The sequence below is a fragment of the Chenopodium quinoa genome, unplaced genomic scaffold, assembly GCF_001683475.1.
Source record: "Chenopodium quinoa cultivar QQ74 unplaced genomic scaffold, ASM168347v1, whole genome shotgun sequence".
Classification (NCBI taxonomy): Eukaryota; Viridiplantae; Streptophyta; class Magnoliopsida; order Caryophyllales; family Amaranthaceae; genus Chenopodium; species Chenopodium quinoa.
In genome coordinates this window covers 1,535,911-1,562,823 of record NW_018742963.1, presented here as the reverse complement: position 1 = coordinate 1,562,823, position 26,913 = coordinate 1,535,911, and the positions used below count along the sequence as shown (strand labels likewise).

Genomic DNA, 26,913 nt, shown 5'->3' with positions numbered 1-26,913 from the left:
AGATGGTGTGAAGATGTATGAAGATGTGATGTGTGAAGATGTGTGAATATTTTCCCGCCAAACCTCAACAATGTAACGCCATCTGTTAAACAGATTAACACAAGGATGTCCCTACTCAGCACCACTCAGCAAATTGACACATAGGCGAATCCTACTCAGCATCCGAGGAAGTGAAAAACATCACTTTAATTTCAGAAATGCCATTATGAGAAACGATTATGTTTCTCACAATGAGGAACAAAGATTTCCTTCACAAATAAGTAACTCCATATTTTCTTCATCAAATCTAATATTGAGCTCTTAGAGTTGTAAATCAATGACACTTACAAACATTTCTATCCGAAATCGATGAAGATTTGAAACTTTGGCAAAGAAGCGTCTTGACCTTCCACGAGGAACATACATATCATCCATAGTAGGAAATTCTACATTATGTTTAACACAAAAACAAACCACAAGATGTAAAAAGTCTTCCCACCCATGGTCCCTCATTTGTTGTAATCCCTCCTTAGTATTTGTTGTAATCCCTCCTTAGTCAATTTACCATATGTCATGGCATTAACAATATCTTGGTCCCCTTTTTGCAGAGTTTGACACAATTTATCAGTATTCCCAAATATTTCAGACATCAAATGTATCATAAAAACAAATTCAAATGATTCAAATAGACATAACAGTGATAGCCTTCACACGATTATCCTTATAAAGCTTATTTGATCCAATCTTCTCAAGAACTTTAACAATAGTAGCATACAATGCGGTAACATTTGAAACAATTTTGTAATGTGATCCCCACCTAGTATCACCAGGCCTACCTAAGCCATGTTCTTGGTTTAAACCTTGCCCACTTTCAATTTCTCCTAGTTCTAGGTGAAGAACAAGTTGAAGACTTTTGTGACTTCCCGGCACGTTTCCACAATGACTCTAAACTCATGGTATATACTGCTACACATACATGATAAATGCCGAATGAATGAATGATAATAAATTCAATAATTAACATCAATTAAACAGAAAATCAGAAATAATATCAATATCAATTAAACAAAAATTATGGGGCTCAAATACTCAACTCAAATAGTCAAATATCCGGTCACAACTTCAGTTTCTAGAGGAAAAATCCCCAAATCGGCTAATCAAAACCAATCTTCAGTTTCTAATCGGCTAATCACATTAAAAAAAATCATTTGGGACTTATAATGAAGTCCAAAATGATTTTTTTTAATATGATTTTTTTCAAAAAATCAGTGGGTTCAATGAACCCACTTGAACCCATACTGGATCCGCCCCTGTGACTGGTACTAATTAAACAGGGACGAACATACATAAATTACAATCAGGTAGATATTGAAGGATTTGAAGCTCGAAATTCTAATCCTCGTAATGGGAAACTGTCATTCATTGATCTCATAAGACTTAATGATATGTTCACTAAGAATTCGCAAGGTTTGTATGATCCGCTTTTAAAATTTCGTTCATACATCCAATAAAGCTATAATATGTAATATTGTAACGAATATGCCAAATACATTGGATGCATATTATATATTGATTTATTGGATCTACTGAGAGGTGTCAATTTCGCATCCAGTTATGCTGGAATCCTCATTGAAACTGGATTTGTATTGGTATGATTATAAATTCTACTCGTATACTGGTGTCATTTTTTTTTTTTTTTTTTTTATTTTTTTATAGGCATGCAATTATATTGTACTTTTAACAATGAACAAACCACAAATTTTCAAGCATGACAAGCTAGGTTATAGTTCATAAATAAATGATGATTGATTCTAAATTCATAGTTACAATATATTTTGTACACGACACAAGCCAACATTTTCTACTAAACATATATAATCTTTTGTATTCAGCATAATTTTTTATTTTTTTTCCTTACATTTTATTTGAGGGTGATCGTATATGGTTGGATCGACAAATACAAAATTATATGAAGACCATCTTAAAGCTTCAATTTATGGTTCGTGGTCCAGTTTCTAACAACTTGAACAAGTGCTTGTACATTGTAAATATTGGTAGCAATGTCTACATTAATAATTACTTCTCGCCACAATTTTATCCTTCAAAGAGGCTCTTCACCCCTGATGAGTATGCTAATCGATTAATTGCTCGATATAGATTACAATTACGGGTATGTTCTTTGTTCCTTCTCACCGATCCCTCTAAACCCTATATACGAAGCAATTTATTTTTACCAAGAAGTGAAGTTAGCTAACATACGACGACTATGTCAACAAATTAATCTTAGTTTTGTTTTTGTTGTGTGTTAGACGCTTAATAATACTGGCGCTAGAATGGTAGCAGTTTTCGGCATTGGTCAACTAGGTTGCGTGCCGGCTCAAATGATTATGAACAATACAACTCAATGCGTGGATGAAGTTAACCAAGCCGCAAATATATTCAATACAAAGCTTGAATTGCTTGTGGATAATTTCAATGCAAGGCTTCCTGGGGCCAAATTTACGCTCATTAATTTCTTCGCCTTCCAAGCTTTAAATCCCCTTCCAGCAGGTACGTCGTTTGACAATGAAATAGGGTTTGGTCCCAAGCAATGGCAAGATCATTAAATTGCATGAAATCAGCTATGACATGTTTGATCCATGACTCAATCCTCTTTTATCAAATAAACGGGTAATGATATATGTAGCGCTTAAGGCTATATATAAACATTAAATATACTTTCTAAAATGGAATTACGTTGGAAACTCCTGACAAAATCACGCATAGATTAGTGTAATTAATGTTAATTTATCCTCAATATTTCAATTTTTAGATTCTTATATACATAGTTTATCATTTTCCCAAATAAAATTACGGTGTGTATTTTAAATTTTATATACCCCCTTCTTTTCTTAATATTATTCCAATTTTCCTTTTTTGTTCATCGCTTTGAGTTTGATTTATATTAATTTCGGTTGTAGCTTGTAGGGACCACACCTTTTCCTCGACCAACCATTACCTTAACCCTACTGCTTTATTCTCTCATCAACTCTTTTCAACCAAAAACTTAAAAAAAATAACGTTATTTTTATGGGGGAAAAAAATAAGAAAAGGAGGGAGCATTGTAATTAACTATATAATTAAATGAACATATAACATAACTTAACAGAATGACATCTAGTGTTAGAATTTTTTTATTTGAAGATGTTGCATATTTAAATTTTGTATAAACAATACTTCATATTTTTTTTAATGGAGTTAAAGCTATGTTAGTATGTTATTTGAACTCTTAATTTTACCTCATATACCTATAACAGCCCTCGACACTTTGGACATGGATATGGTACTTGGACAATTTATTTTTAGTTCTAAATCATGGAATCAAAATAATCAAGTCAGACACTTAACACATGTATTCTTGTCTGATAGAGTATAAAAACATATTCTTGAGCCTCAACCATAAGTTTAAACTTTTGGTTGAGATGGTCCTTTAACATGGTATCAGAGCCAGCGTGACACAAAGGTCACGGGTTCGAATCTCATCCATCCCTCCTTTCAAAGTGAAATATGGTATGAGGTGGGCCGCCTATGCTGCATCCACACTTCAAGCCCAATGGGCTCTCGTGTGAGGGGGCGTGATAGAATATAAAATATATTTTTAGGCCTTAACCATCAGCTTAAACTTTTGGCTGAGTTGATCCTTTAACATTGTCGGTCATGGGTATCTGAGTCCGAGTAACATAGTACAAAACAACTTAACTTCTAGCTATAAAATCTGATGCGAAAATCAAATCAACTGATGCAGATATCAATACGAGCTCGCCTTGTTGCACATTGAATATTGTTTTCGAGTGTGAGCCTCACAGTACACCATGCGCCAATCGGGACTTATATGTTTACTTTGACGGAGTTCATCCAAGTGATGTTATGAATGGAATGGTAGCAGAAGCTGCATATAACACTTCAGATCGTAGGATCGCTCGTCCGATGAATATCAATCAATTGACAAACAACTCAGAAGGGCCAAGCAACATACTGATGTGAGTGATATCATTATTGTTGCTCCAAATTTGCGGTTCTTTGATCAATATCTCATATATGCGATTATTCCGCTTTTTTTTTTATTTATTTATTTATTTATTTATTTATTTCATTTTTGTGTTCATAATAAAATTGATTACAGATTGATGTGATATGTGAATTCTTACTATACGTCCTCTTTTACTAAAATATACAAAGTATTTGTTCATGTTAGAAATAAATTGGACCATATACGTCCTCTTTTACTAAACGTACAAAGTATTTGTTCATGTTAGAAATAAATTGGACCATATATAATAAATTAATTTTTTTAATCTTCAGTTAGAAAGGTTATCTTATGACCCCATCGTTGTTAATTATCATCCTATAGTGCAATAGCCAAAATATGTATATTTGTTTATTCAGGTTTGTATTTCTAAATTTGTACCTGGTATTTAAAAGCTCAAACTAGCATTACATACGTGTTTTCTCCTCCCAAATTAAAACCAATTTGACTATTTGAGCTTTGTATATGTTTCTGTCACAAAATAAATTGGTATTAGCTTGAGTACTTTACCGGGATTATATACTTATCATTCTCTCTCTCAGTCTCTCACTAATCCAACGTGAGATAGAAGAACAATTTCTATATGAATTAGGCAAATTTAACCACAACACTCTAAAATATGGCTTAGATGCAGTGAGCACCCTGACCTTATGTATTAGCCAAAATACCACCAACTATGGTGTTAGATGCAACACTTGTATTAAATGAACCTTTTTGTAATTTAGGATACACACATGTGGTTTAATAATATTGCATTAATCCTTTTCTGAACCATTTTATCTTATACTTTTTACTTGCATAATTTTAACCATAATCCGAACGCAGGATACATGCCGCATCTATCACTCTAGCCAGCAAATTAATTATTACTTGGTCCCCCAGACCCCCACTAGTTATAAACTTATAATCATTGACATTAAAACTAAAGTTTAGCAATAAATTAAATGAGATTGATACAACTACAGTCTGTAGCAATCAAATCTTATATTCCTATGGCTACGCAATTTTGCTTACAAGACTGTATAAGATCCATTTGAAGATGATTCTGACATTATTTCAAGGACCACTATGACCCGCAACGGACGTCTAGCCGTGTCATCATTTTTCTTCTTTTCATTTTTATTTATGTTTGTATGAGTAACAAGTGCAACTAGGGGTGTTCGCGGTGCGGTTTGGTGCAGTTTGGATCTTAAACCGCATTCAAACCGTATTAAACCGCAAAATTAGGGTTTGTAATTTTTTTAAACCGCACTAAACAGTACCGCAAAATACGGTGCGGTTTGTAGTTTAACCATACCTTTTTAAAATTATAATTATTCTTTCAAAACAAAACTTTTATTTTATTTTGTAGTTATTAATTTATAATTCAAATATTAAACTCTTTTTTTTAACCTTTAATTAACTATTAGTCAAAGATTAGTTCATATATTTTAGTTCTTTTATATTTTTTTAATAAAAATATAATATAAAAATCGCAAATCGCATTAAAGTGCGGTTTACGGTGCGGTTTGGTCTAAATATTTTTTGAAACCGCATCAAACCGCAAACCGCGATTTGGTCATTTTCAAAAATCGCACCGCAATTTTCAAACTGCAAACCGCACCAAATCGCAAAATTTGGGTTTAGTGCGGTCTAAACCGCACTTTGTACAGCCCTAAGTGCAACACTAAATACATACAAATGAGATGAAAGATATAAAGCTATATTATACTCTCTGTGTGAAACTAATTGATATAATCAAACAACATATATGTCAATGCACTATTTTAATTTTACAGGTAGTTTTTATATAATTAAATACTTCGTATATTAGTGAAAAAGATAAGAAAAGCGATATAATAAAGCTATATATTATTATTACCCTATTTTTTTGTCACTTAACCAATATTTGAGATAACTTTTAATAACTTTGACCTCTTACTGATCTATAAGTGATAATATAATCATATTAGATTTTGGTGGGTTTGTCTAATTATATAATTCCTCTGTTTTTCAATACTTACAACACTTTCGTATAATGAAAATGTCATAATACTTAGCTTACAACACACTATAATTGGAAAATTATTTTGAGAAAAAGTTTTACTATTTCCATTTTTTAAAGTGTGTGGACCAAATCATACTTCTAATAACAAACCCCTCACCCCATTTAAAGTGTATTAAACCATATGAACCCCACTTTTCATAAATGCCGTGGAAAAGTGTGTGTTTCAACTATTAAAATATGGAGGAAGTATTTTACTACTTCGTAATATCAAATTATTATAATTTTCATGTTTATAAAAATCGAGGTATATGTTTAGGTCAAAATCTGATCGCCAGATTAGACCAGGTTCAGTAGGACAACAGCTAGACTAATTTAATAAATATGCAAATGCTGATACAGGTTCAAGGAACGAAGATAAATGATTAAAAGGAGGAGAACAAATGAGAAAGGGAGAGAGAGAGACGATATGATGACGCAGATAACCCTAGGAATAAGGGTAAAAACTGCGGGTGGCATTGAGCCCACCAATCTACTAACTTGAGAATTAAGTACAAGTACAATGTAGGTTGTAGTTTGATCAAGAATGAATCTATGACTTAGTGCTAATTGCTAATTGCTATGAAATGTAAAGCTTAGGGTTCGTGTCTTGTTCGTTTACAATGGTTTTTATCTTATTTATAAGAGAAAATCCTTCTAAAAGCATTTCAACGGCTCCTTCCCTGATTTCGTGGAATCCGAAATTAGTTACCAGGTTCAGCTCCGAATTTCATGCCATGCTCCACTACTACAAAAAGGCCAAAGAGACCTGTCATAAATGGCGTAAGAGACCTGTTTAGAGGAGGTCTCTAGCTCACAGGTCTCTTTGATTAAGAGACCTGTTCAATTGAACAAGTCTCGTTGTAATCAATAAGAGACCTGTGAAGTAAGGCAACAGGTCTCTTTGCATGTAATTACGTCATACATTTACGAAGGGAAAGAGACCCGTTATGTAACATAGTAGGTCTCTTTCATACAATCAAAAAGACTTGTTATGTTAGATAACAGGTCTCTTTTATCTATAGTTTTTGAAAAAAAAATTAAAAATTAAAAATTTCGACGATATATTTATTAATTGAATTTTTATTTTTAAAAGAACTAAAATGGCTAGAAAATTTAATGTATAGAACGTAACAATTGAATATACATTTTTATTAAAATTAACAAGTGTATGAACTTAAATAATTTACAAGTAAATTATAAAATGAAACAATTAATTGAATTAGCCCTCCATTGATCAACATCCTTGATCGAGTTTCTTGAATTTCCCGGTGACTTGTACACCATTAAGAATATCAATATATAAAATAAAAAAAATTAAAAAAAAAATAAAAAAAAAACTTACATATCAACAACGAAAAAACTTAACATTAACCCACTTGCAGCCTTCATTAAAATCAACTCTTAAGCACCCAAATCAATACTATTATCCAAAATGCAAACAAGAAAAATCATCAATTGACCCATCAACACCAACATTAACATTTTTTTTTCGCATACACCCCTTCACTTAGAATTGAAAAATAAAAAAATAAAAAGTAAAAAAAAATACCCAAATTAACATGCTAATGTAACAAAAAATCATTAAAAAAGAGCAAAGGCCTTAACCTTGCACAACACCACCGTAAAAAAACCCCAACCACCATAAAAATAAACCAGAAAATAGTGAATCCCCGTATGAACGAACCACCTCCAATCCCGAACGAACCACCCTAACCCCGTAAAAAATCACCCCTAATCCCGAATAAACCACCCTAACCTCGTAAAAAACACCCCCTTATCCCGAATAAACCACCCTAACACCATAAAAATCCACCCCCAACCCCCGTATAAACCACACCCAATTTCGTTATAAAAACCCTAGCTGTCCACGAAAAAAAAAAAAAAAAAAAAAAAAAAAAAAAAAAAAAAAAAAAACTTACCCAACATAAACCCAAAACCACCATGATAAATAAAAACTTCTTGTCACCCACTCAAAACCTTTAAAAATATTGAAATAAAATAGAAAAAAAAAAAAAAAAAAAAAACTTTTTTACCACTTCAATAATTGCTTTATTTGGCCAAATTTAACCATCAATCTCTAGATCTAGAGTTTTTATGGTCAAAATTGACATTTAAATCCTCAAACTTGAGTTAAGGAGGAAACGCCGGCGTTAAAGAGGGGGATCTTGCAGCGGCGTCGTTAAGGTGGAGGATCTTGCAGCTGCGCCGTTAAGTTGAGGGTGGAGGATCTTGCGGCGTCATAGTTAAGGATGTCGCGCTGTTGAGGTAGAATAGGAAATGAGAGGAGAGGATAGAAAGTGATGAGGCTGGGTATGTTAAGGGAGTATGAGGAGAGAGGGTTGTGCTTCAAAACTCTATGAAAGAATAACAAGAGAAAAGATAGTTGTATCCTGTAAAAAAAAGAAAAAAGAAAAGTCGTGGGCCCATAAAAACATAAGAGACCTGTTAAGTTAGACAACATGTCTTCTATTTCTTTCCATTTATACCTTTTGGCATTATAGAGATCCGTTATCTCTGATAATAGGTCTCTTACATCAAAGAGACCTGTTGTATTGACCAACAGGTCTCTTATTAGAGGTTTCTTTGCCCATTTTTGTAGTAGTGCTCTCTTTGTGCTTATCCGTTGTCTTTTTGACTTGTTCAAACTAACAGTTGAAAGGAATGGTGTCCTTCGAACAAGTGTATTATACCGATAGAGGGTTCGGAACTAATTAGGAAAGCTAATTATTCAGTGAGGTCAAGTGATCAGAATGCCTAGCTGGAGCCGCTTCCGATTAGTAATATTAATGTATAATTAATAATACAACTTGCTCTTTACTGAACCCTTCGGGTCACACCGAATCGTGTAACCGAGCCAAAGCGGCGAAATTAATCCGAAGGATTTAACAAGTCAATAGAGATTTTACGAAGTAAGACGTCGGATTCCGAACTTATAGCGTCAAAGCCGAGCGTCGAAAGTCGAGCCAAATTTATGAACCGACGAGACAAAAAGTTAGTCAAACAACAAGTCAACAAGCATGAAATCCTATCCTTGCAATGGCCTAGCCATGCGAGGGCTAGGTGGGCTAGCATGGTTAGCCAAAGTCCTTACCCCAAGGTGAGGCTTGGCCGCAAGCTCAGCATCCATCGCAGGCATAGGCTGGGCGAGCTGGCCGAGAAAACCATGTAGGCAAGGATGGCCAGCTAAGCGAGCATGCATGCGGGCGTGGTGCGCCAGCAAAGCTCTCTAGGCCTCGATGGCAGTTGCAACGCTCAGCGTAGCAGCCCGCATTAGCGTGCGAGGCTTGCTCGCTGGGCCGCGCGTGTGTGCGGGCTGGATGGTAGGCCCAGCCAAGCACTAGGCTGCCAGCAAAGCGCACTTTGGTGGCCAAGGCTGGGCGCCAGCTTGTCCTGCACCATTGGAGCCGGTTTTGGGGAGGGTCTTGCTTAGGGTGCAAGGAGACCTTGTGGTCCTCACCTACTCCCTTGCTCTCCTTGTGACACTTGTTGCTTGCTAATTGAATTGCTATTTTAATTTAATTTAGAATTAAATTAATTCATTCTCTATGGTATTTCACCAACTTTATGGAAAGTTGATGGAAACTCATGAGAGCTTTTCCGTATAAATACCCCCCTTGGGTAATGGGAAAACTCACTTGAGTAGAACTCAAAAGGAATCTCCTATTAAGTGAGAAAGCCTTAAGTTCGTAAAACTCTAGTAATTTTGATCTAACCCCGTTTAAGCTACGGGGTAGGTGCCGGTTCGGTGATCTAGAGTGTGAGACGTTGGAGGTCTTGCATTTGCGGGGCTTGAACTTTTCCAAGTCCAACCTGAATTAGTGAGCGAAGCACGCGTCAAGGGTGAGCTTCTTTCTCTCTCTTCTCTTTATGTGTTTGTGTTTTATTTGTTTGCATGCTATTTTGTTATGTTGTAATTATTATGCATGCGATCCGGTTTTCGGGTTTTGTTTCCACGCGATGTCGATCACCGCAAATCCCAACAACTAGTTGGAGTTTATGTATCTATTTTTATGGCACTTCTCTTGACTCATTCAAACTTCGATTCTCTTAGAATATTTCTTGAAAAGACCTTCATTTAACTTCCCTTAACTTCTGGCAACCAGGTCATTGATTTCGTAGCAACCTATAACCCGCAATTTAACAACCTGCAGACATTTAAACCTATAGTGATAATTTAGGCATAACAATATAAATTTATAACATGCATCTTGAAAACCGTAAAAAGTCAAATGAGGAAAAAAAAGAAATAAGGACATAGGAAGTATAATACTTTACAAAAAAAATTATATGGCCAAACTTAGTATATGAATAGTGAAAAATGTCTTAACATATGAATTTTTTTGAGATAGAGGGATTAATGTATTTTACATGGGCCCTTAATTCTGACCATTTAAAATCTTGTTAATATGTTATATTCTCATCTATTCAACAAACTAGACAATTCAAATGTAATGTATAGGAGTTTATTATTTGGGAATTTGTATTTCGGAATTTGTGTTCGTTATATGTTCATTCTACATACATTCCTTTGAAAATTCTACAGTAGTCATTTTAACTATTCTCAATTTTTATTGATTGTTTTTTTATTTTATTTTTTAATGGTCAAACTTATTATATATAAATGGCCAAACTTATTATATATAAATATTTTTTATTTTTGGAAAAGTTTGTTAAAAAAATCTTTTAAATGCCCAATTTTGCGAAAAAGAACCTTTTAAAAGCTTTATCAGAAAAGAAAATCCGAAGTTATATTTATTGGTTAAAGGCAACCTAGTACCATTAATTCGCTTAATTAACCTCTAATTTCTTCTGATTACTCTCTAACTCTCACTAAACCACTTTATAATAAATTAATATATAAATTAAAAAAAAAAAAAACAAAACCAACACTCCACCACCAGCTAGCCACCCCTGCCCTATCCCCTTCCCTTGGCAGCCGCCCGCCTCCCTCAACTGAACCGCCGCCTTGAACCCCTCACCCCGGCAACCCACCTCCATCACTGGTAGACGACCCCCTCCCTTTCCCCGTTACCTCGCTGCGACCATCCACACCTCCCTAAACCCTAGCGTTGACAACCCTCCCCTCTACCGGAAAGCCCAGCCTACTTAAATAGAAAGAAAAAAAAATCAACTTTTTCATTTCTCTGTTCATCAATGGGGAACAACAACGATAAGAAGACGAAGACATACGCAGGAACAATGAAGCGTATCGATAAACACGACAAAGGCTACATAGTTCTAGACATGGAGGTAAAAGCTTCCCCATCTTCTCTATCCTCTAACACCATCCAAAAAAGGTGTCGAGTAAGATTCAATATCAAATTCAGTGAATCAAACCCTCAATTCGAAGCAAATGATGTCGTTCCAATTAAAATCAAGTGTTTCAAGTGGTGGCTTGCTGGTGCTGGAGTGGTGGTTTTTGTTTTTTGTTTTTAATTTATATATTAATTTATTTATTAAGTAGTTTAGTGAGAGTGATGGTAATTAGAATAAATTAGAGGTTAATTGAGTGAATTAGTGGTATCGGGCTGTCTTCAACAAAAAAATTTATTTTGGGTTTTCTTTTCCGATAAAGCTTTTTAAAGCTAAGTGTTTTTTTTTCCACAAAATGGTGCATTTAAAAGAATTTTTTGACATATATTTTTCCTTTGTTATTTTAACTCTTTTTTCAAAAATTAATTTTCTGAATTTACGAAACAAATATTTCATAATTAATTTTCGGAAAAAAAAAATGAATTATTGAAAAAGTTAAAAAATATTTTTAATAAGTTTAACTAACAAAAAATATAAATAAAAAATTAGGTAATGAAAATGAGTATATTAAAAGTCATTTAACAGATGGCTATCATAAAAACATCCGCATTCCTTTTGTTTCGATGCATGTATTGTTAGAAAGGAATCGGTGGAAATTAAACTGAATCACTACTAGAAATAGGCCAATTTACGACGGACCAGTTCCGACAGACCAAAAATCCATCGGAAATTTGCTATGTACACATTTGTCTGAATTGTTCAAGCAAAAACCATTAGACAACACAACCTCATCAAAATTTTGATGCCATTGCTTAGGTGCCTATTTTAGCCCATACAGTGATTTAATTATTAGCTTGTAAACTTTTTTCTCTTGGCCTTCAAAAACAAACCCTTCCAGTTGTCGCATGTAAACTTCTTCTTCTAAATCTCCATTTAAGAATGCTGCCTTGACATCCATTTGATGGATCAAGATTCTTAATAGCTACAATAGCTATCAACAACCTAATAGTCGAGATTCTAGCAACCGGTGCATATGTATCAAAACAATCGATACTAGGCTATTTACGCACTAATACCGGACTTTGAACTTTTCAACAATTCCATCAATCCTCATTTTCTTTTTGAAGATACACTTGCACCCTATTAGTTTACAGTTAGGAGGTAAATTAGCTAACACCCAAATGTTGTTTTCCATGATGGATTCGATCTCATCATTAATTGCTTCCTTCCAAAATGGAGCATCTCGAGACTTCATAGCCTTATAAGTCAAAGGATCATATTCCACATTAAAAATGTATAGATATTGTGTCGAAACAGAATTCCTTGATTCCTCAATCAAGTACACATGAAAATTCGGACCAAAGGATTTTTCTTTCCTTTCCCTCTTACTTTTTTTTTGACGGGATTCCTTTCCCTCTTACTTCTCCTAGGTTGTGATGATGATATGATGTAGATGCCTCCTCTAAATGAGTTTGGTCATCTTCTTTAATTTTGATCAAATACAATTTGATTAAAGTTTGAGTATCGGTAGTTGGAGAACATCCTTTGGTGTAGGAATTAATGAAAATCTATTTTCATCAAACAATGCATCCCTAGACTCAATGGTGGTGTGAATTGAACAAAATTCGTTTTGTTATATAACATAAAACCTATAGGATTTTCTATGTTTCGCATATCATATAAAAATGCATTCCACTCCTCTTTCACCTAAATTGTAACATTTAGGTTTCGGCACTTTTGCTACTGCTTTACAATCCCAAACTTTAATATGACTCAAGTTTTGTTTCCTTTTATACCATAGCTCATATGGGGTAACATCATTTCATTTCATAGAAACACGGTTCAAAAATAACAAGCCGTTAAAAGGCTTCTCCCCAAAATTCATCACTCAAACCCAAATATGATAACATGGAATTAACCATTTCTTCTAAAGACATATTCTTCCTTTCCGCTACACAATTTTGTTGTGGTGTATATGTCACGGTTGTTTCATGTACTAGACCTATTGATTGGAAATAACTTGGATTATGTATTCACCTCCTTTATCGATTCTTAACCTTTTAATTTTCTCATTAGTTTGCAGCTCTACTTCACTTTTGTAGATTTTAAATTTGTCTAGGGCTTCATCTTTAGAAAATAATACATAAACATAAAACCTTGGATAAATCATCAATAAATGTTACTTAATATTTCTCAATCCCTAAAGAAGGTGTGTTATGAAAATCACATAAGTCACTATGCACTAAATCAAGCAATAGGATATTCTTATCTTCATTGTTAGGAAATGACTTCCTTGTGGTTTTTGTTAACATGCATGTCTTACACTTCTCTATCCTTGGATCAAACATGGGAATCAAATTATGCTTAGACATAAAATACTATTTTTTGTAATTAACATGACCAAGTCTCAAATGTCACAGAGAAGAATTATCATTAACAGCATACACACTATCTGTTAAAGTATTACAAATACTTAATTTAAACATACCATCACACAAATATCCAAATCCTACAGATCAACCACCTTTAGACAAAATAAACTTATCTGGTTCAAAGACCATTTTAAAACCTAATTGATTCAAGATAGCATCGGATACTAGATTTTTCCTAAGTTCGGGAGCATACAACACATCTCTTAATTATAAAATAAGATATTTGACCGACCTAAAAACAAGCCATTTGTCCCTTGCCTAGCACCTTAGCGATAGAGTGATTGCCCATATAGAGAATTTCTCCATCATCAACTTCCATGAAGGTCTTGAACTATGATCAATCTTTCCATACATGCCTAGATGCTCAAAATGGTCCCAAGCTATATGTAACCGGTTGAGTAGATTTTTTTTTATTAAGTTTAATTTACACGCGGTCTCCATGGGATTGGTCAAAAAATAAGTTTTAATTTTAATTTTGTTTTAAGAAACGATTATTAGTAATTAACATTAATTAACTGTTTTTTAGAGTGAAGGTTAGCTCAAGTGGTTAGAGCTTTCTTCCCGCTTCTAGGAGATCAGGGGATCGATTCTTACCCGTCCTTTGTGGCTCTCTAAAAACACACACACTTAATAATTATTTATTGATTATTATTAGTTATTAATAGTTAATTATTAATTATTAATTTTCAAAAAAACAAATTATTAATTATTAATTATTAATTATTAAATATTAATTATTAATTATTAATTATTAATTATTAATTATTTATTATTAATTATCAATTATTAATTATTAATTATTAATAACTAATTTCTAATTATTATTACAAATGACTAATTATCAATTACTAATTATTAATTATTAATTACTAATTTTTAACTATTGATTACTAATTTCTAATTATTAATTATTTATTACAAATTATTAATTACTAATTTCTAATTGTTGATTACTAATTTCTAATTATTAATTATTTATTACAAATTATCAATTACTAATTTCTAATTATTAATTAATTATTAAAAATTATTAATTATTAATTACTTCAAATTATAATTATTAAAAATTAATTATTAATTAAATTTTTATGGTTAAAAGCCAAAAGCCAATACCAAAAAGCTAATAAGACTAGCTTTTTATTTTTGGCGGAAAAGCTTGCTTTTAAGCCAACAATTAAGCCATTTACCAAACACTTTTTTTGGTTGTTTGACCAAGTTGAAAAGCCAAAAGCCAACAAAAGAGCTAAGCAAAAGCCATTTACCAAACAAGGCCAAAATTTTTTAAAATACTATGTATGACCAGATTTCTACCGTTGACCTAATTAATTTTCCGGCGATGAATCACCTAAACACCCCCCCGGAAATTATCATCATGTAGCTCGAAACTACCTCACTAACTTGGGATTTCCCTAAACCACCTCGAAAATAGCCTTACCACCATGAAAACAAACCCTCGCGGTGGTTTCAAGGGTGTTTAGACATGGTCAACGTCAGAAAGTTTGATCAACGGAGAAATTCGGGGCCATAGGTAGTATTTTACAACATTTTACCTTTATTTAGGTAGTTTCTTACAATAAAAAAAATTATTAGCTAGGCTCTCACAAAATTTGGGATTTATTAAGTTATTTCTTTCAAAAAGTCCTTTTTAAAAATTGTGCAAAAAGACCAAAAATATTGTTTGCCTCAAGAGATGGGTTTTTAAACCTCATGATGGAATTGTAGTGCCAACAATATAGTTCATGACTTCAAGAAAACATATACCCCCTCTATATTTAAATAAGTTAAATAAATCTCTTGTGCAAGTATGCCAACACAAAACTTTGACTAATAATATATTTAATTATCAATAAGTAAAAATTATAACAATAGAATATTAATAAACTATTTAATGAGATGATTCCAACAAGTACTCACAATACTATATTTATTCTTATATAAATCACAAAAATTAATCAAAGTAATTTGTTAATAGTGTAAAAAGTTAAAACGTTTCGTTTACTTAAATATGGCGGGTAATACGAAGAGAGTATATACTATATAATAATCCATATAGGGTTGCTTCTATTGTCCCACATTGAATCAAAAAAAGGTAGTGACGACATTATAATCTAGCTTAGTCAACTACTCACGTAAGTAACGTCATTAACAATTAGTTTTGTGATCGAGCATAAACTCAAATTGATTTTGTGTGGACTAAGGAGAAGACACATAACTCGCTAGTAGTTCGAGTATTTAAATACTATATTCTCATTTTTTTAATAAATCAATAATCCTGTTATCTTTTCTAAAAAAGGAAGCACATATTTCTTCCACAATTTTTTAATATTATATCTACCACACTTATTATTATATTTAAGTCAATTAAAATTATCTAAATTTATGTATTGGTCAAAATGTAAGACTTCAACAAAAAATGGAGGGAGTACCAGGTATAGTCGTGTCGTACGGAGATAAATATACAAACATGAATAACATTAACAACGAAAGTTCATAAAATATTAACCTTTCTTATTGAAGATAATTTTATTAAATGGTCCAATTCATTTGTAACATCAGAAGTACAAATTATTAGATTCAGGAGACATTGAAGATTGAAATTCAGGTTAACCATTTTAAGATCAATCTTTGGGCACTTTTATTAGCAACACGAAATCACACGAAATGGGGGGAAATAAAGAAGTGGGAATAATTGCAAATAAATATGAATGTTGACTATTGGAGCCGCATATTTGGAGCAACAATATTGATGTCACTAATAGTACGTCGCTTTGCCCTGCTGACTGCTAGTTAATTCATTGATGTTCATCGGATTAGCGATCCGACGATCTGGAGAACTATATGCAGCTTCTGCTACTGCTTCATTTACAACATCAGTTGGATGAAATCCGTCGAAGAATGCATACAAGTCTCGATTGGCGCATGGTGTACTATTAGGCTCACACTGGAAATCACTCCTCAATGTGCAACAAGTCGAGTTTGAATTAATAGCTGCATTATTAAGCAATATGATTTTGTACATCAGATATATAGAAGTTACATTTTTCTAGTGTAGTTTGAACTAATAACGTGACAACTAGCTTAATACACATGTTAAATTGTTAAACGACGTACCTTCAGGAAGGGGGCTTAATGCTTGTAGAGCGGAGAGACTAATTAGTGTAAATTGAGCCCCTGGAAGCCTTGCATTCAATTCATCCACAAGCGATTCAAGCTTTGTATTGAACAAATTCGCGGCTTGGTTGATTTCATCTACACAGTCAGTTGCATTGTTCCTCATAATTTGAGACGGAACGCAACCAAGATTACCCAAACCGAAAATTGCTACCATTCTAGCACCAGTATTGTATAGCGTCTAACACAACAAAAGTAATACCAAAATTAATGTGTAATCGATGTTAGTCAACATCATCTTCGTAAAATAAATAGATTATGGAGGGATCGAAGGTGTGAAGCAACAAAGAAATACCCGTAATTGTGATCTATATCGAGAAATTAGTAGATTAGCATACTGATCAGGGGTGTAGAGCCTCTGAGAAGGATAATATTGCGGCATGAAGTAATTATTAAGGTAGTCATTGCTGCCAATATTCACAGTGTACAAGCACTTGTTCAAGTAGTTTGAAACTGGACCGAAAACCATAAATTGGATCCTTAAGATGGTCATCATATAATTTCGTATTTGTCGATCCAACCATATCCGATCACCCTGTAATAAAATTTATGATCAATACAAATGAATATACAAGTATAGATAAACTATAACCTAGCTTGTGTAGACTTCTTAAAAAATTAACTTGTTCCCACTGGGTTTTCTCTTTAGGAGGGTTTTTTTGTTTCCTTTAGAGTTTCTCCCTTGGAAGGGTTTTCCAATTTTTTTGAATTCTCGCTTCTCCATTTTCTCTCCATCTCTACCATCTCTTTTCTCTCGGTCTCAGTTGTGAATCTTTGTAAGGGCTTTCACTGGTATTCTTAGCCCCCAAAAACCTTTTAATTGCTTTCAATAAAAAAATCTCATCCTTGAGATGATGATTTTTCTCTTGAGTTTATTTTCTTTTTATGTTTGTATGGCAAAAATTGAAGATCTAGGGTTTCATAATTTGTAAAAGAATCTAGAGGACCACATAAGTATTTTCACTCAAACGACTACGCATCAGTGAATTTCAAGCCGAATCAGTGCGAACTGACTGATTGTATTGTTTCAGATGAAGTTTTTCATTAAGGCGATTGTTAAACAAATCTACGATGTATTTAGTTTTAAGGTGTGCACTTGTGTTAAATTCTTGATTTCTTATGAATTATATGTAAATGTCGTTTGGTTATACAATATTAATGAAATCGCTTTTTCCTTGTCAAATAAATAAATAAATAAAAAGTAACTAGCTCAGTAGCTTGTCATATATACTTGAGAGTTTGTGGTTTGTTATTAGTACGATACTTTTTTATTGAGAAGCAAGTTATTAGTACGATATCATGGCTTGTCAATTTAGAAAAAAAATGTAATTAGTATACAAGTAGAAATCAAGATCATACCAATTGTGATCCAGTTTCCATGAGAATTCCAGCAGAACCAGATGCGAAATTGACACCTCTCAATATATCTTGACCCATTTGGTCTCTATATGGTGCTATAGACTTGTTGAATCCCAGATATGTAGCTATAAAATCAACATATATGAATATATTGTTAAGAAAATAACAAATTAATATATGCGGTTGGCCACATCGTATGACCGGAGTTACTTATTCAGGGGTGACTCGGTCAGGGGTTATTTGATCTGAAGTGACTCAGTTGGTCAGGGGCTACTCTCGTAGAGAAAACACGCTAATTGATTGAGTAACCCTAGAATAAGTAACCCTTGACCGACTGAATAACCCTTAAATAAGTAACCTCTGAATAAGCTAACCCCAGCAAAAACCTACTGACCGACTGAGTAATCCCAAGATAAGTAGCCCTTAATCAACTTAGTAACCCTTAAATATGTAACTCCTAAATAATTAAACCCGGCCACATGGTGTGATCAGCCACACAGAGAAACCATCATAAGCAAATTAATAGCAAAACTAAATAAAAAGGAAAGATTATACACTAAACATCGGACGAGACTATGCTAATTTAGCCGGAACTTTTTCCAAAGTGAGCCAATTTTGGCAAATATTAACCAAAATGGTTGCGTGGCAAAAGTATTTACCAAACTAAGCTTCCAGGCTAAAACGCTGTCTCGGTCAGCGTTTTATGCCTGGGTTTTTTTTTAAAAAAAATCAACCTAAAAACGCTGTCTGGGACAGCGTCTTTGTTGTTGACCTTTTTTTTAAAATTTTTTGTAATTGCCTTTTATTTATAAAAATATTTTTAAAAAACAAAAACAGTTATACCAAAGACGCTGTCCCAGACAGCGTTTAACTCTGGAACTATAAACGCTGTCTCAGACAGCGTTTAAGGTTATTAATGAAACGCTGTATGAGACAGCGTTTCTGTCGTTTTTTTTTTTTCCCTCCAACAGCGTATTTCATCCTTTCATTTCCTCCTCCTTCATTCTCAAACCCCTTCTTTCCCAAACTCTAACTTAATCCCCCTCTCTCTCATACTTGTGCTCCTCCGTATAGACCGCCGCCGGCGCCGCCACCTCCACCGTCGCCCGCCGTCACCTCCACCGTTGCCCTCCGTGTAGCCCACTATACACTCCCCTCACCCTGAAATAGGTATTCATTCAACTTTCTTTGTGTTTTAAATTCTAGGGTTTATGTTGGTGATTTATAATTTTTTTGGAATTGGGTTAAAATGTTGATGAGGTTGAGTTGTTAGTGTTAAAAATGTTAAATTGTTAGTGTTGGTATTGTTGAATTATTAGTGTTGGTAATTGTTGAATTGTTAGTGTTGATAATGGTAGTGTTGATATTGTTAGTGTTGATAATAGTTTGGATAATGTTGAATTGTTGTTGTTGGTTTTGTTGAAAATTGTTGACAATGGTTGATAATTATTAGGTTTTGAACAATTGTAATTACCTACATTGCTGTGTAATAATGGTGATTTAGGGGTTCTTAGTAGTTAATTTGTATAGTATGTAAAAAATTTTTGTTTGATTGTGGTGATTTAGGGATGATTTAACGGCTTTACGTAAAATGTGTTTTGGTTGTTATGTAGAATATGGCTGGACAAAATGTAGCGTTGTTATGTCGATGGGGAGGTGAAATTTTGTGTAATGGATCAAATGTGGAGTACAGTGGAGGGAATATGGACCTTATAACACTTGAACCGAACATGACTGTGACTGATCTGATGAATGAGGTTCGCAGTTGTATTGGTTCAAACCCTATGACTGTTGAACTGAACCTTAAAATGAGGTGTGATACTGGTCATGGGGTGCAAGTGTTACCTGTCTCTACGAACAGACATTTGAAAGGTTTGAGGAGCATGGTAGGAATGAAGGGTTTTCCCAATGAGATATATGTAGAAACAGTGCCTATATGTACCCAACAAAGTACTCGGGCAGAACAGCAAGCTACATTTGTCTCTGATTACAACACTGCGTCCTTCCAAGAGCCCGCAAACCACATTTCATCGAATGCATATGGGATGGGTTCTTTCACTCGAATGATGCCAGACGACCAATTTCACTTGCCTTTTAGTTCTCATATAGCTTCACCAGTACATGCGGGGGGACGCGTGACAGTGTTCGGCCAGCCTGCTCCGTCGTCATCGAACACCGTGGCATCTTCACCGATGCAATTGCATAGCTACTCTCCTATGCAAGGTGATGATGGTTCACCGTTTCGAGAAGAGCCAAATCATTTTGATGATGTTGTGAATAATGAATTGTCGGTGTATGATGTGTATGCGGAAATGGATGATGAGGACGAGAACGGAGAGGGGGATGATGAACCTACACAGGTGGAAGATGGTCAGCCGTTGGTTAGAACTCCCATACCTTGGTTCAGTGAGGTACCCGAGAACTATGAAGTTGATCAGTATTGGGCCGAATTGGGTAGCCACACCTCTTTTGTTCCCGGGGGAGAATTTGAGAAGGGAATGTATTTTGAGAGCAAGAAACTGCTTCAAGAAAAATGGTGAAGATGTATTCTATTCAGAGGAATCAATTCTACACCACAGTGACCTCGAATGATGGTGTCCTACATCTGCGATGCAAGAAGAAATGTGGTTGGATGCTACGGGGTACCAAATCGAGTGAGCACTCACGTGGTTTTACCATAGTCACGTACAAAGGCCCGCATCGGGAGACATGTGTCAGTGAAGTACTATCTAATGATCACCCACACTTAGATTCGTCCGTAATAGCCGAGTATGTGAAGTCCTTTGTGCGGAAAGATCCTTCGCCGAAAGTGGAATTCACACAGGAACTGATCTCGAAGCAATTTCATTTCGATGTCCCGTATCGACGAGCGTGGTATGCCAAGGAGAAAGCTATAGCTGAGATATTTGGGGATTGGGAGAGTTCATATGGCAGACTTCCCCACTTCATGCAAGCACTCCTACGGTCGAACCCGGGAACATGTGTCGTATGGAAACACAAAGCTTTAGTGGATGGTGTATACTACAGCAACATGGAAGTGTTTGAACGAGTGTTTTGGGCCTTCGGTCCTTGTATCGATGGCTTTAAACATTGTATGCCTGTTATCTGTATCGATGGGACGCACTTGTACGGGAAGTATAAAGGAACACTGTTGGTTGCTACGAGTGTTGATGCAAGCTTCCAAGTATTTCCTATTGCATTTGCGGTGGTTGAAGGGGAAAACACTTCCAGCTGGTCTTGGTTCCTAGGTTGTATTCGAGATCGTGTCACGCAACGGGATGACCTTTGTGTTATTTCTGATCGGCATCCTGGGATCATTGCAGCAATGAATGATCCCAATGTTGGATTCACCCAGCCCCGAGCGTATCACAGGTTTTTTGTCCGCCACATAGCCTCTAACTTGAAGACTCACGTGCGAAGTAACGACATGAGAGACATGTTCAAGGCCGCTGCGTACCAAAGGCAAGAAAGAAAACTTCAAGCTGATCTGTGTTTCATTGGTGAGGCTTGTCCCAAGGCCATTGAGTACATTGCTCAAGTCCCGTTCCCTATGTGGTCTCTGTTTCACGACAATGGTCGCAGGTATGGTATATGTACTACTAACTTCTCGGAGACATTCAACAATGTGCTGAAAGGAGCTCGATTTCTACCGATTATGTCCCTTGTCGAGTTAACCTTCCACAGAGTTAACAAGTATTTCACTTTGAGAAGGGAGTCTTCTGAGGCTAGGTCTGATCAGGGACTTCCATACCCCCCAAAGGTCACTGCCATCCTCGAGAAGAACACCGCTAAAGCCAGATATCATAGAGCGGATGCCTATAACCGGCGATTGCATATTTACCAAGTGACAACAGAGAGGGGAGAGAGAGTTGGAAATAAAGGAGGCCACAAGCATACAGTGAACTGGCAGTTGAGAACGTGTACGTGCAACAAACCGAAGATATTCCACCTCCCATGCTCTCATGTGCTAGCAGTCTGTGCTACATACTCACTATCAGAACGGCCTTGGGTGGACCCTCTGTTGCAGTCGGCCGCCTACATGAACACCTATGCACCACAGTTCTGGCCGATCCCCTGCGAGACAACCTGGGCACAGTGGGCACAGTACGTAGGCCCTAAACTCATTCCGAACGGCACAATGATACGTGGAAAAGGTCGTCCAAAGTCGAAGCGCATACGCAATGAGATGGATGACAGCAACCGGCCCCCAACCAAATGCAGTCGTTGTCACCAGCAAGGTCACAACCGCACTATTTGTCCATCTAGACCAACATAAGACCTAAGTGTATATGTGTTATTTGATATAGTAGTATGTAGTGGTGTTATTTTGATGAAACAGTTATAATTTTCTACATTATGTGTTATTGTGTTCAATTCGATGAATTTTATTTTGTACGTTAGATGTTCGAGATTTCCTGTTTATGCCTTTCAATCGAAATTAGTATTCAATATATTGTGTTAGTGTTTGGTGTGTAACGTTTTCAATGAACAGATATCATGGACGTACAAGATAGGACACCTGGACCTGTTGACCCTTCTGTCCTGACACTACAGGACACCCATCAGAGCGTCGACGTATGGAACCTGACGGTAATGATTCATCTTTAACGTTTTTGGATTCTTTGATGTACTATCTTTTGTTACTTATAAATGCTCTTGTGTTTTTAGGGTGGCGTAGCGAAGCCACTACAGTGCAGGCACTACAGGACCCCCTGGGTTGTCCATGATCGCTGCCTTGAGTACGTGACGTACGCTGGCTTTGGCGGTGTACATCGCTTGGGATTCAGGGAGATCGACCGACACCTTGTCACGGCGTTAGTGGAGAGATGGAGGAAGGAGACGCACTCCTTCCACCTACCAGTTGGGGAGGCGAATGTGACATTGCGGGACGTGGCAATACTGACGCGCCTTCCAGTACAGGGGATTGCGGTGACGGGATCATTTCTAGTCGACCCCGTTGGATTGGTTGTGCGGGTTCTCGGGGTGCAGTCGGGTCCCAACGATGTTAGGGGCTCCGCCTTGAGGACGGTCTGGTTACGAGATACTTTCCAGGGCTTGCCTGCGGACGCCGATGACGCCATAGTACAGAGATACGCTCGAACGTACTTGTTCTTCCTCATATCTGGCGTGTTGTTGGGCAACAAGAGCGGGAGCCACTTGCAGCTTATTTACCTACAGTTGTTAGACCACGACTGGGAGCATATCCGTGGATACAGCTGGGGTAGTGCCTCTTTGGCGGTGTTGTATCGTCAACTTTGCAGAGCCTCACGGAGTGGTGCGCTCGAGATTGGAGGACCTCTGTTTGTGCTTCAGGTATACTACGTATATTATCACAAGCGAATTATGCAATGAGTAATGTCATATTTAACATAGTTTTGTGTTTTGCTATTGAAGCTATGGGCTTGGGAGCACATCCACGTAGGAAGACCAGGTAGGCCTGCTGTACATCGTCCGGGGCAGCAGGACCAGGATGACCAGTATGAGCCGTACATCGCTCCGCCTCGCCCTGCAGCTGATGAGGCTTACGGTTGCAGGTTTGTAACAATTGTCATTTTTTTCCCCATATACGATTTCATTTTGTAAACATACTTACCAAATTTGTTGCCCCAGGTGGATGGTCCCCAGACTCACACAGGCACATGCGGCGACGAGTCTCCCATACTACCGAGACGCCCTTGATCGACTCACTGAGGATCAGGTACAAACTCTGAAGACATTTGTAATCATTTAGGTACTGTGTATACTGATTGTGGACTAACTTATTTAGGATGTGTTATTGCAGATCACATGGGATCCGTATGTACCGGAGTTGGTAGATGTCATGCCTGCACATCTACTGGAGCATCAGGGAGAGTGGCGTGCCCGGGTCCCCCTGATCTGTTTCAAGGTTGTGGAGAGTCACCTACCTGACCGCGTCATGCGACAGTTCAGACTGCAGCAGCCTATTCCCCAGAACTGTGACACTGTCGTGCGCCTTCACGACATTGACCGTCGGGGAAAGACGGAGACAAACTGGGCACTGGAGCATTGGCAGTATCTTCAGCTATGGGAGCAGCGGTTGGGTCATGTCGTTCAGGGTTATCCCATGTAGGGCGTTATGGATCATGACGATCCGTACATGGTGTGGTACGGGCTTATCACACGCCGTTTCATCAACCCCAGCTACACACCACCGTCCAACCATTACCACCCGGCACATGACGTCATTAGCGGATATGTGAGTTTCTTTTACTATACTTATCATTCTCATTTTTTAACTTTTTTAAATATCATGTACTTGACTGATCGATGATTACTACAGGCGGCGGATATGGTGGCGATGTATGATGCACTATCCCTCGCCCTTACAGACGGACCCACCAGAGCCCAGGTCCAGCGGATGCGAGATATGTCCGCGACTTCCTTACGCAGACATGGTCACGGTCATATCATCCAACAGCGGGACGGTGATGATGGTCACTCCATCCATTCGCGGTTCGACCCCGGTCAGAGTAGCAGTGGAGGTGATCCTACGTCGCACACAGAGGCAGAGGAGTACATCTTCCACAGTTCTGCACCCTTCAGAACCCAGGAGGACGCATCGTCCAGCCAGCTCACTCCCCCCCCCCCCCCGCGCCGGAACCCATTCACCATTACACTCGGCGTCGTCCAAGACGAAGGGACGACAGTGAGGCTAGGGAAGGGTTACACCAAATTGATGAGTAGTGAACGTATTGTATCATTGTTTTGTCCTTTTTCCTGGAATGTTGTATATAACGATTGCATTATCAATATAAGACATGCTAGTTGAATGAATCTGTTTGTGTTTTGAAGTTTTGTTTGCTTATTTATCCAAATCGGATTTATGTCAGTCAAAATACATCCTTCAGGGCTAATGTACATTAAACAACAGACATTTGGAATCCGTAGTCGAAAATGGGGAAGAAAGGATGGCCCGTGGTGGTTAATGTGGTTGTTCATGGTGGTTTTAGTGTTGTTGGTTGTGGTGGGTGGTTATCGACGGTTGTTGAATGGTTGGGGTTGGTGGTAGAGCTGGTTGAAGTGTTGTTGGAGGTCAAAAGTGGTGGCAGATGGTGGTCGATGGTGGGGGTTGTTGGTGGATTGTGGTGGCAAGAATCATGGCAGGGGGTGGTGGGTGGGGGCAGAAGAAAGTGGCAGATCAGTGGCAAAAGGCTGATTATGCTGCTGTTTTGCACACCAGCAGAGAAACGCTATCCCATACAGCGTTTCATTAATAACCTTAAACGCTGTCTGAGACAGCGTTTTAGGTACAAGGAAGTTTGTACATAAAGCGATGTTTGGGACAGCGTCTTTGGTATAACTGTTTTTGTTTTTTAAAAACATTTTTATAAATAAAAGGCAATTACAAAAATTTAAAAAAAAAAAAAGGTCAACAACAAAGACGCTGTCCCAGACAGCGTTTTTAGGTTGATTTTTTTTAAAAAAAAAACCCAGGCATAAAACGCTGACCGAGACAGCGTTTTAGCCTGGAAGCTTAGTTTGGTAAATACTTTTGCCACGCAACCATTTTGGTTAATATTTGCCAAAATTGGCTCACTTTGGAAAAACGTCCAATTTAGCCCCATGATATAGATTAACACATTAGTTCCCATAGCCATGACCAAGCCCATATGTTATAGGCCCAAAATATTTTAGTTACATTTAACACACACATCTTAATAGACACTTATCAAAGCCATCATTTTCTTTCCATATGGGAGAAGTTTCCCACTCTTATATCCACGTCATTAAAGAGTACACATAACACATACAATTCATCCAATGTATTTTGTGTATTCTTTAATTTACAATCTTGCAAACTATAGCTCAATACTACTATAATAAATGTATGAACCTTTATGATGGGTATAACAAAACATGCCAAAGCTTAGAGAAAATATTGTTTTAATTATTGTGAGAAAAATTAAATATATTATGTCAAAAGAATTACAAGCTAATGATTAGAAATTTGAGCTATAAATCCTTTAATATACTTGTATGTTATTTATGTTCATCCCTATAAAATTAGTAGCAAATTGTTCAAACGACGGACAACATATCATTGAGGTAAACCTTCCGATAATTGATCAAATGAGTTATACTTACATATATAATCCTCAATAGTCCGGTTATTTGTAAACCTGCCAGTTGGTACACCGCCAGGAAAATCAACCCCATACGGCGGGTAGTTTGCTTTGGCCATTGTCACGAGGTTATTGTTGTTTCCAACCTCGGACAGTGAGTCCCCGAAAATGAAGAAACATGGCACTTTTGGTTCGCCCTTGACCAAAACCGCGCGAACCATAAAAATAATAAAAACTATAATTTTCAACATTTCGGGAGTTGATTGCACGAAGGGCTAGTCTTAAGAGTTTGAGATATTGAAGATGAGATAAGTGGTCTTGGATTGCATGTTCGTTTCTATAATACTTATACACGTTATTATGAAAAGGAAACCCATGCAACGTACGTCATTACAAAACGTTTAAGTTTGTTAAAAAAAATCAATTATTGAAGGATTAAGACTACTAGTTGATGTAAATTTTATTTAATAATTAGTTGATAGTTGGTCTTATTAGTTGTTAAATGACATGTGATTTTGTTAGATGATTTGACCCGGTATTCGG

At 36.4% G+C, this 26,913-nt stretch overlaps 2 protein-coding genes across 2 annotated transcripts; one reads left to right on the top strand and one right to left on the bottom strand.

Annotated features, from left to right (window-relative positions):
• The first annotated feature begins 1,948 nt into the window (after window positions 1-1,948).
• On the top strand, window positions 1,949-4,002 carry LOC110728883 (GDSL esterase/lipase At4g18970-like). The gene is made up of 3 exons (XM_021908552.1): window positions 1,949-2,149; window positions 2,289-2,529; window positions 3,764-4,002. Exons 1-3 carry the CDS (start codon window positions 1,949-1,951, stop codon window positions 4,000-4,002), a joined length of 681 nt encoding a protein of 226 aa, XP_021764244.1.
• Window positions 4,003-16,258: 12,256 nt separating this feature from the next.
• LOC110728839 (GDSL esterase/lipase At1g29660-like) lies at window positions 16,259-26,684 on the bottom strand. The gene is made up of 5 exons (XM_021908506.1): window positions 26,393-26,684; window positions 18,287-18,411; window positions 17,223-17,462; window positions 16,868-17,108; window positions 16,259-16,744 (listed from the first exon to the last, which is right to left on the bottom strand). Exons 1-5 carry the CDS (start codon window positions 26,619-26,621, stop codon window positions 16,509-16,511), a joined length of 1,071 nt encoding a protein of 356 aa, XP_021764198.1. The 5' UTR covers window positions 26,622-26,684; the 3' UTR covers window positions 16,259-16,508.
• Between the last annotated feature and the right edge of the window lie 229 nt (window positions 26,685-26,913).

Bases quoted from the DNA above. Each gene is read 5' to 3' on its own strand.
- LOC110728839 (XM_021908506.1), bottom strand. From the start codon at position 26,621: ATGTTGAAAATTATAGTTTTTATTATTTTTATGGTTCGCGCGGTTTTG. The intron at 17,463-18,286 runs GTATGATCTTGA...ATTTTATTACAG, and splicing joins TGGAAACTGGATCACAATTG to GGTGATCGGATATGGTTGGA. The intron at 17,109-17,222 runs GTATTTCTTTGT...TTGTTGTGTTAG, and splicing joins GATATAGATCACAATTACGG to ACGCTATACAATACTGGTGC.
- LOC110728883 (XM_021908552.1), top strand. From the start codon at position 1,949: ATGAAGACCATCTTAAAGCTTCAATTTATGGTTCGTGGTCCAGTTTCT. The intron at 2,150-2,288 runs GTATGTTCTTTG...GTTGTGTGTTAG, and splicing joins GATATAGATTACAATTACGG to ACGCTTAATAATACTGGCGC. The intron at 2,530-3,763 runs GTACGTCGTTTG...CAACTGATGCAG, and splicing joins TTTAAATCCCCTTCCAGCAG to ATATCAATACGAGCTCGCCT.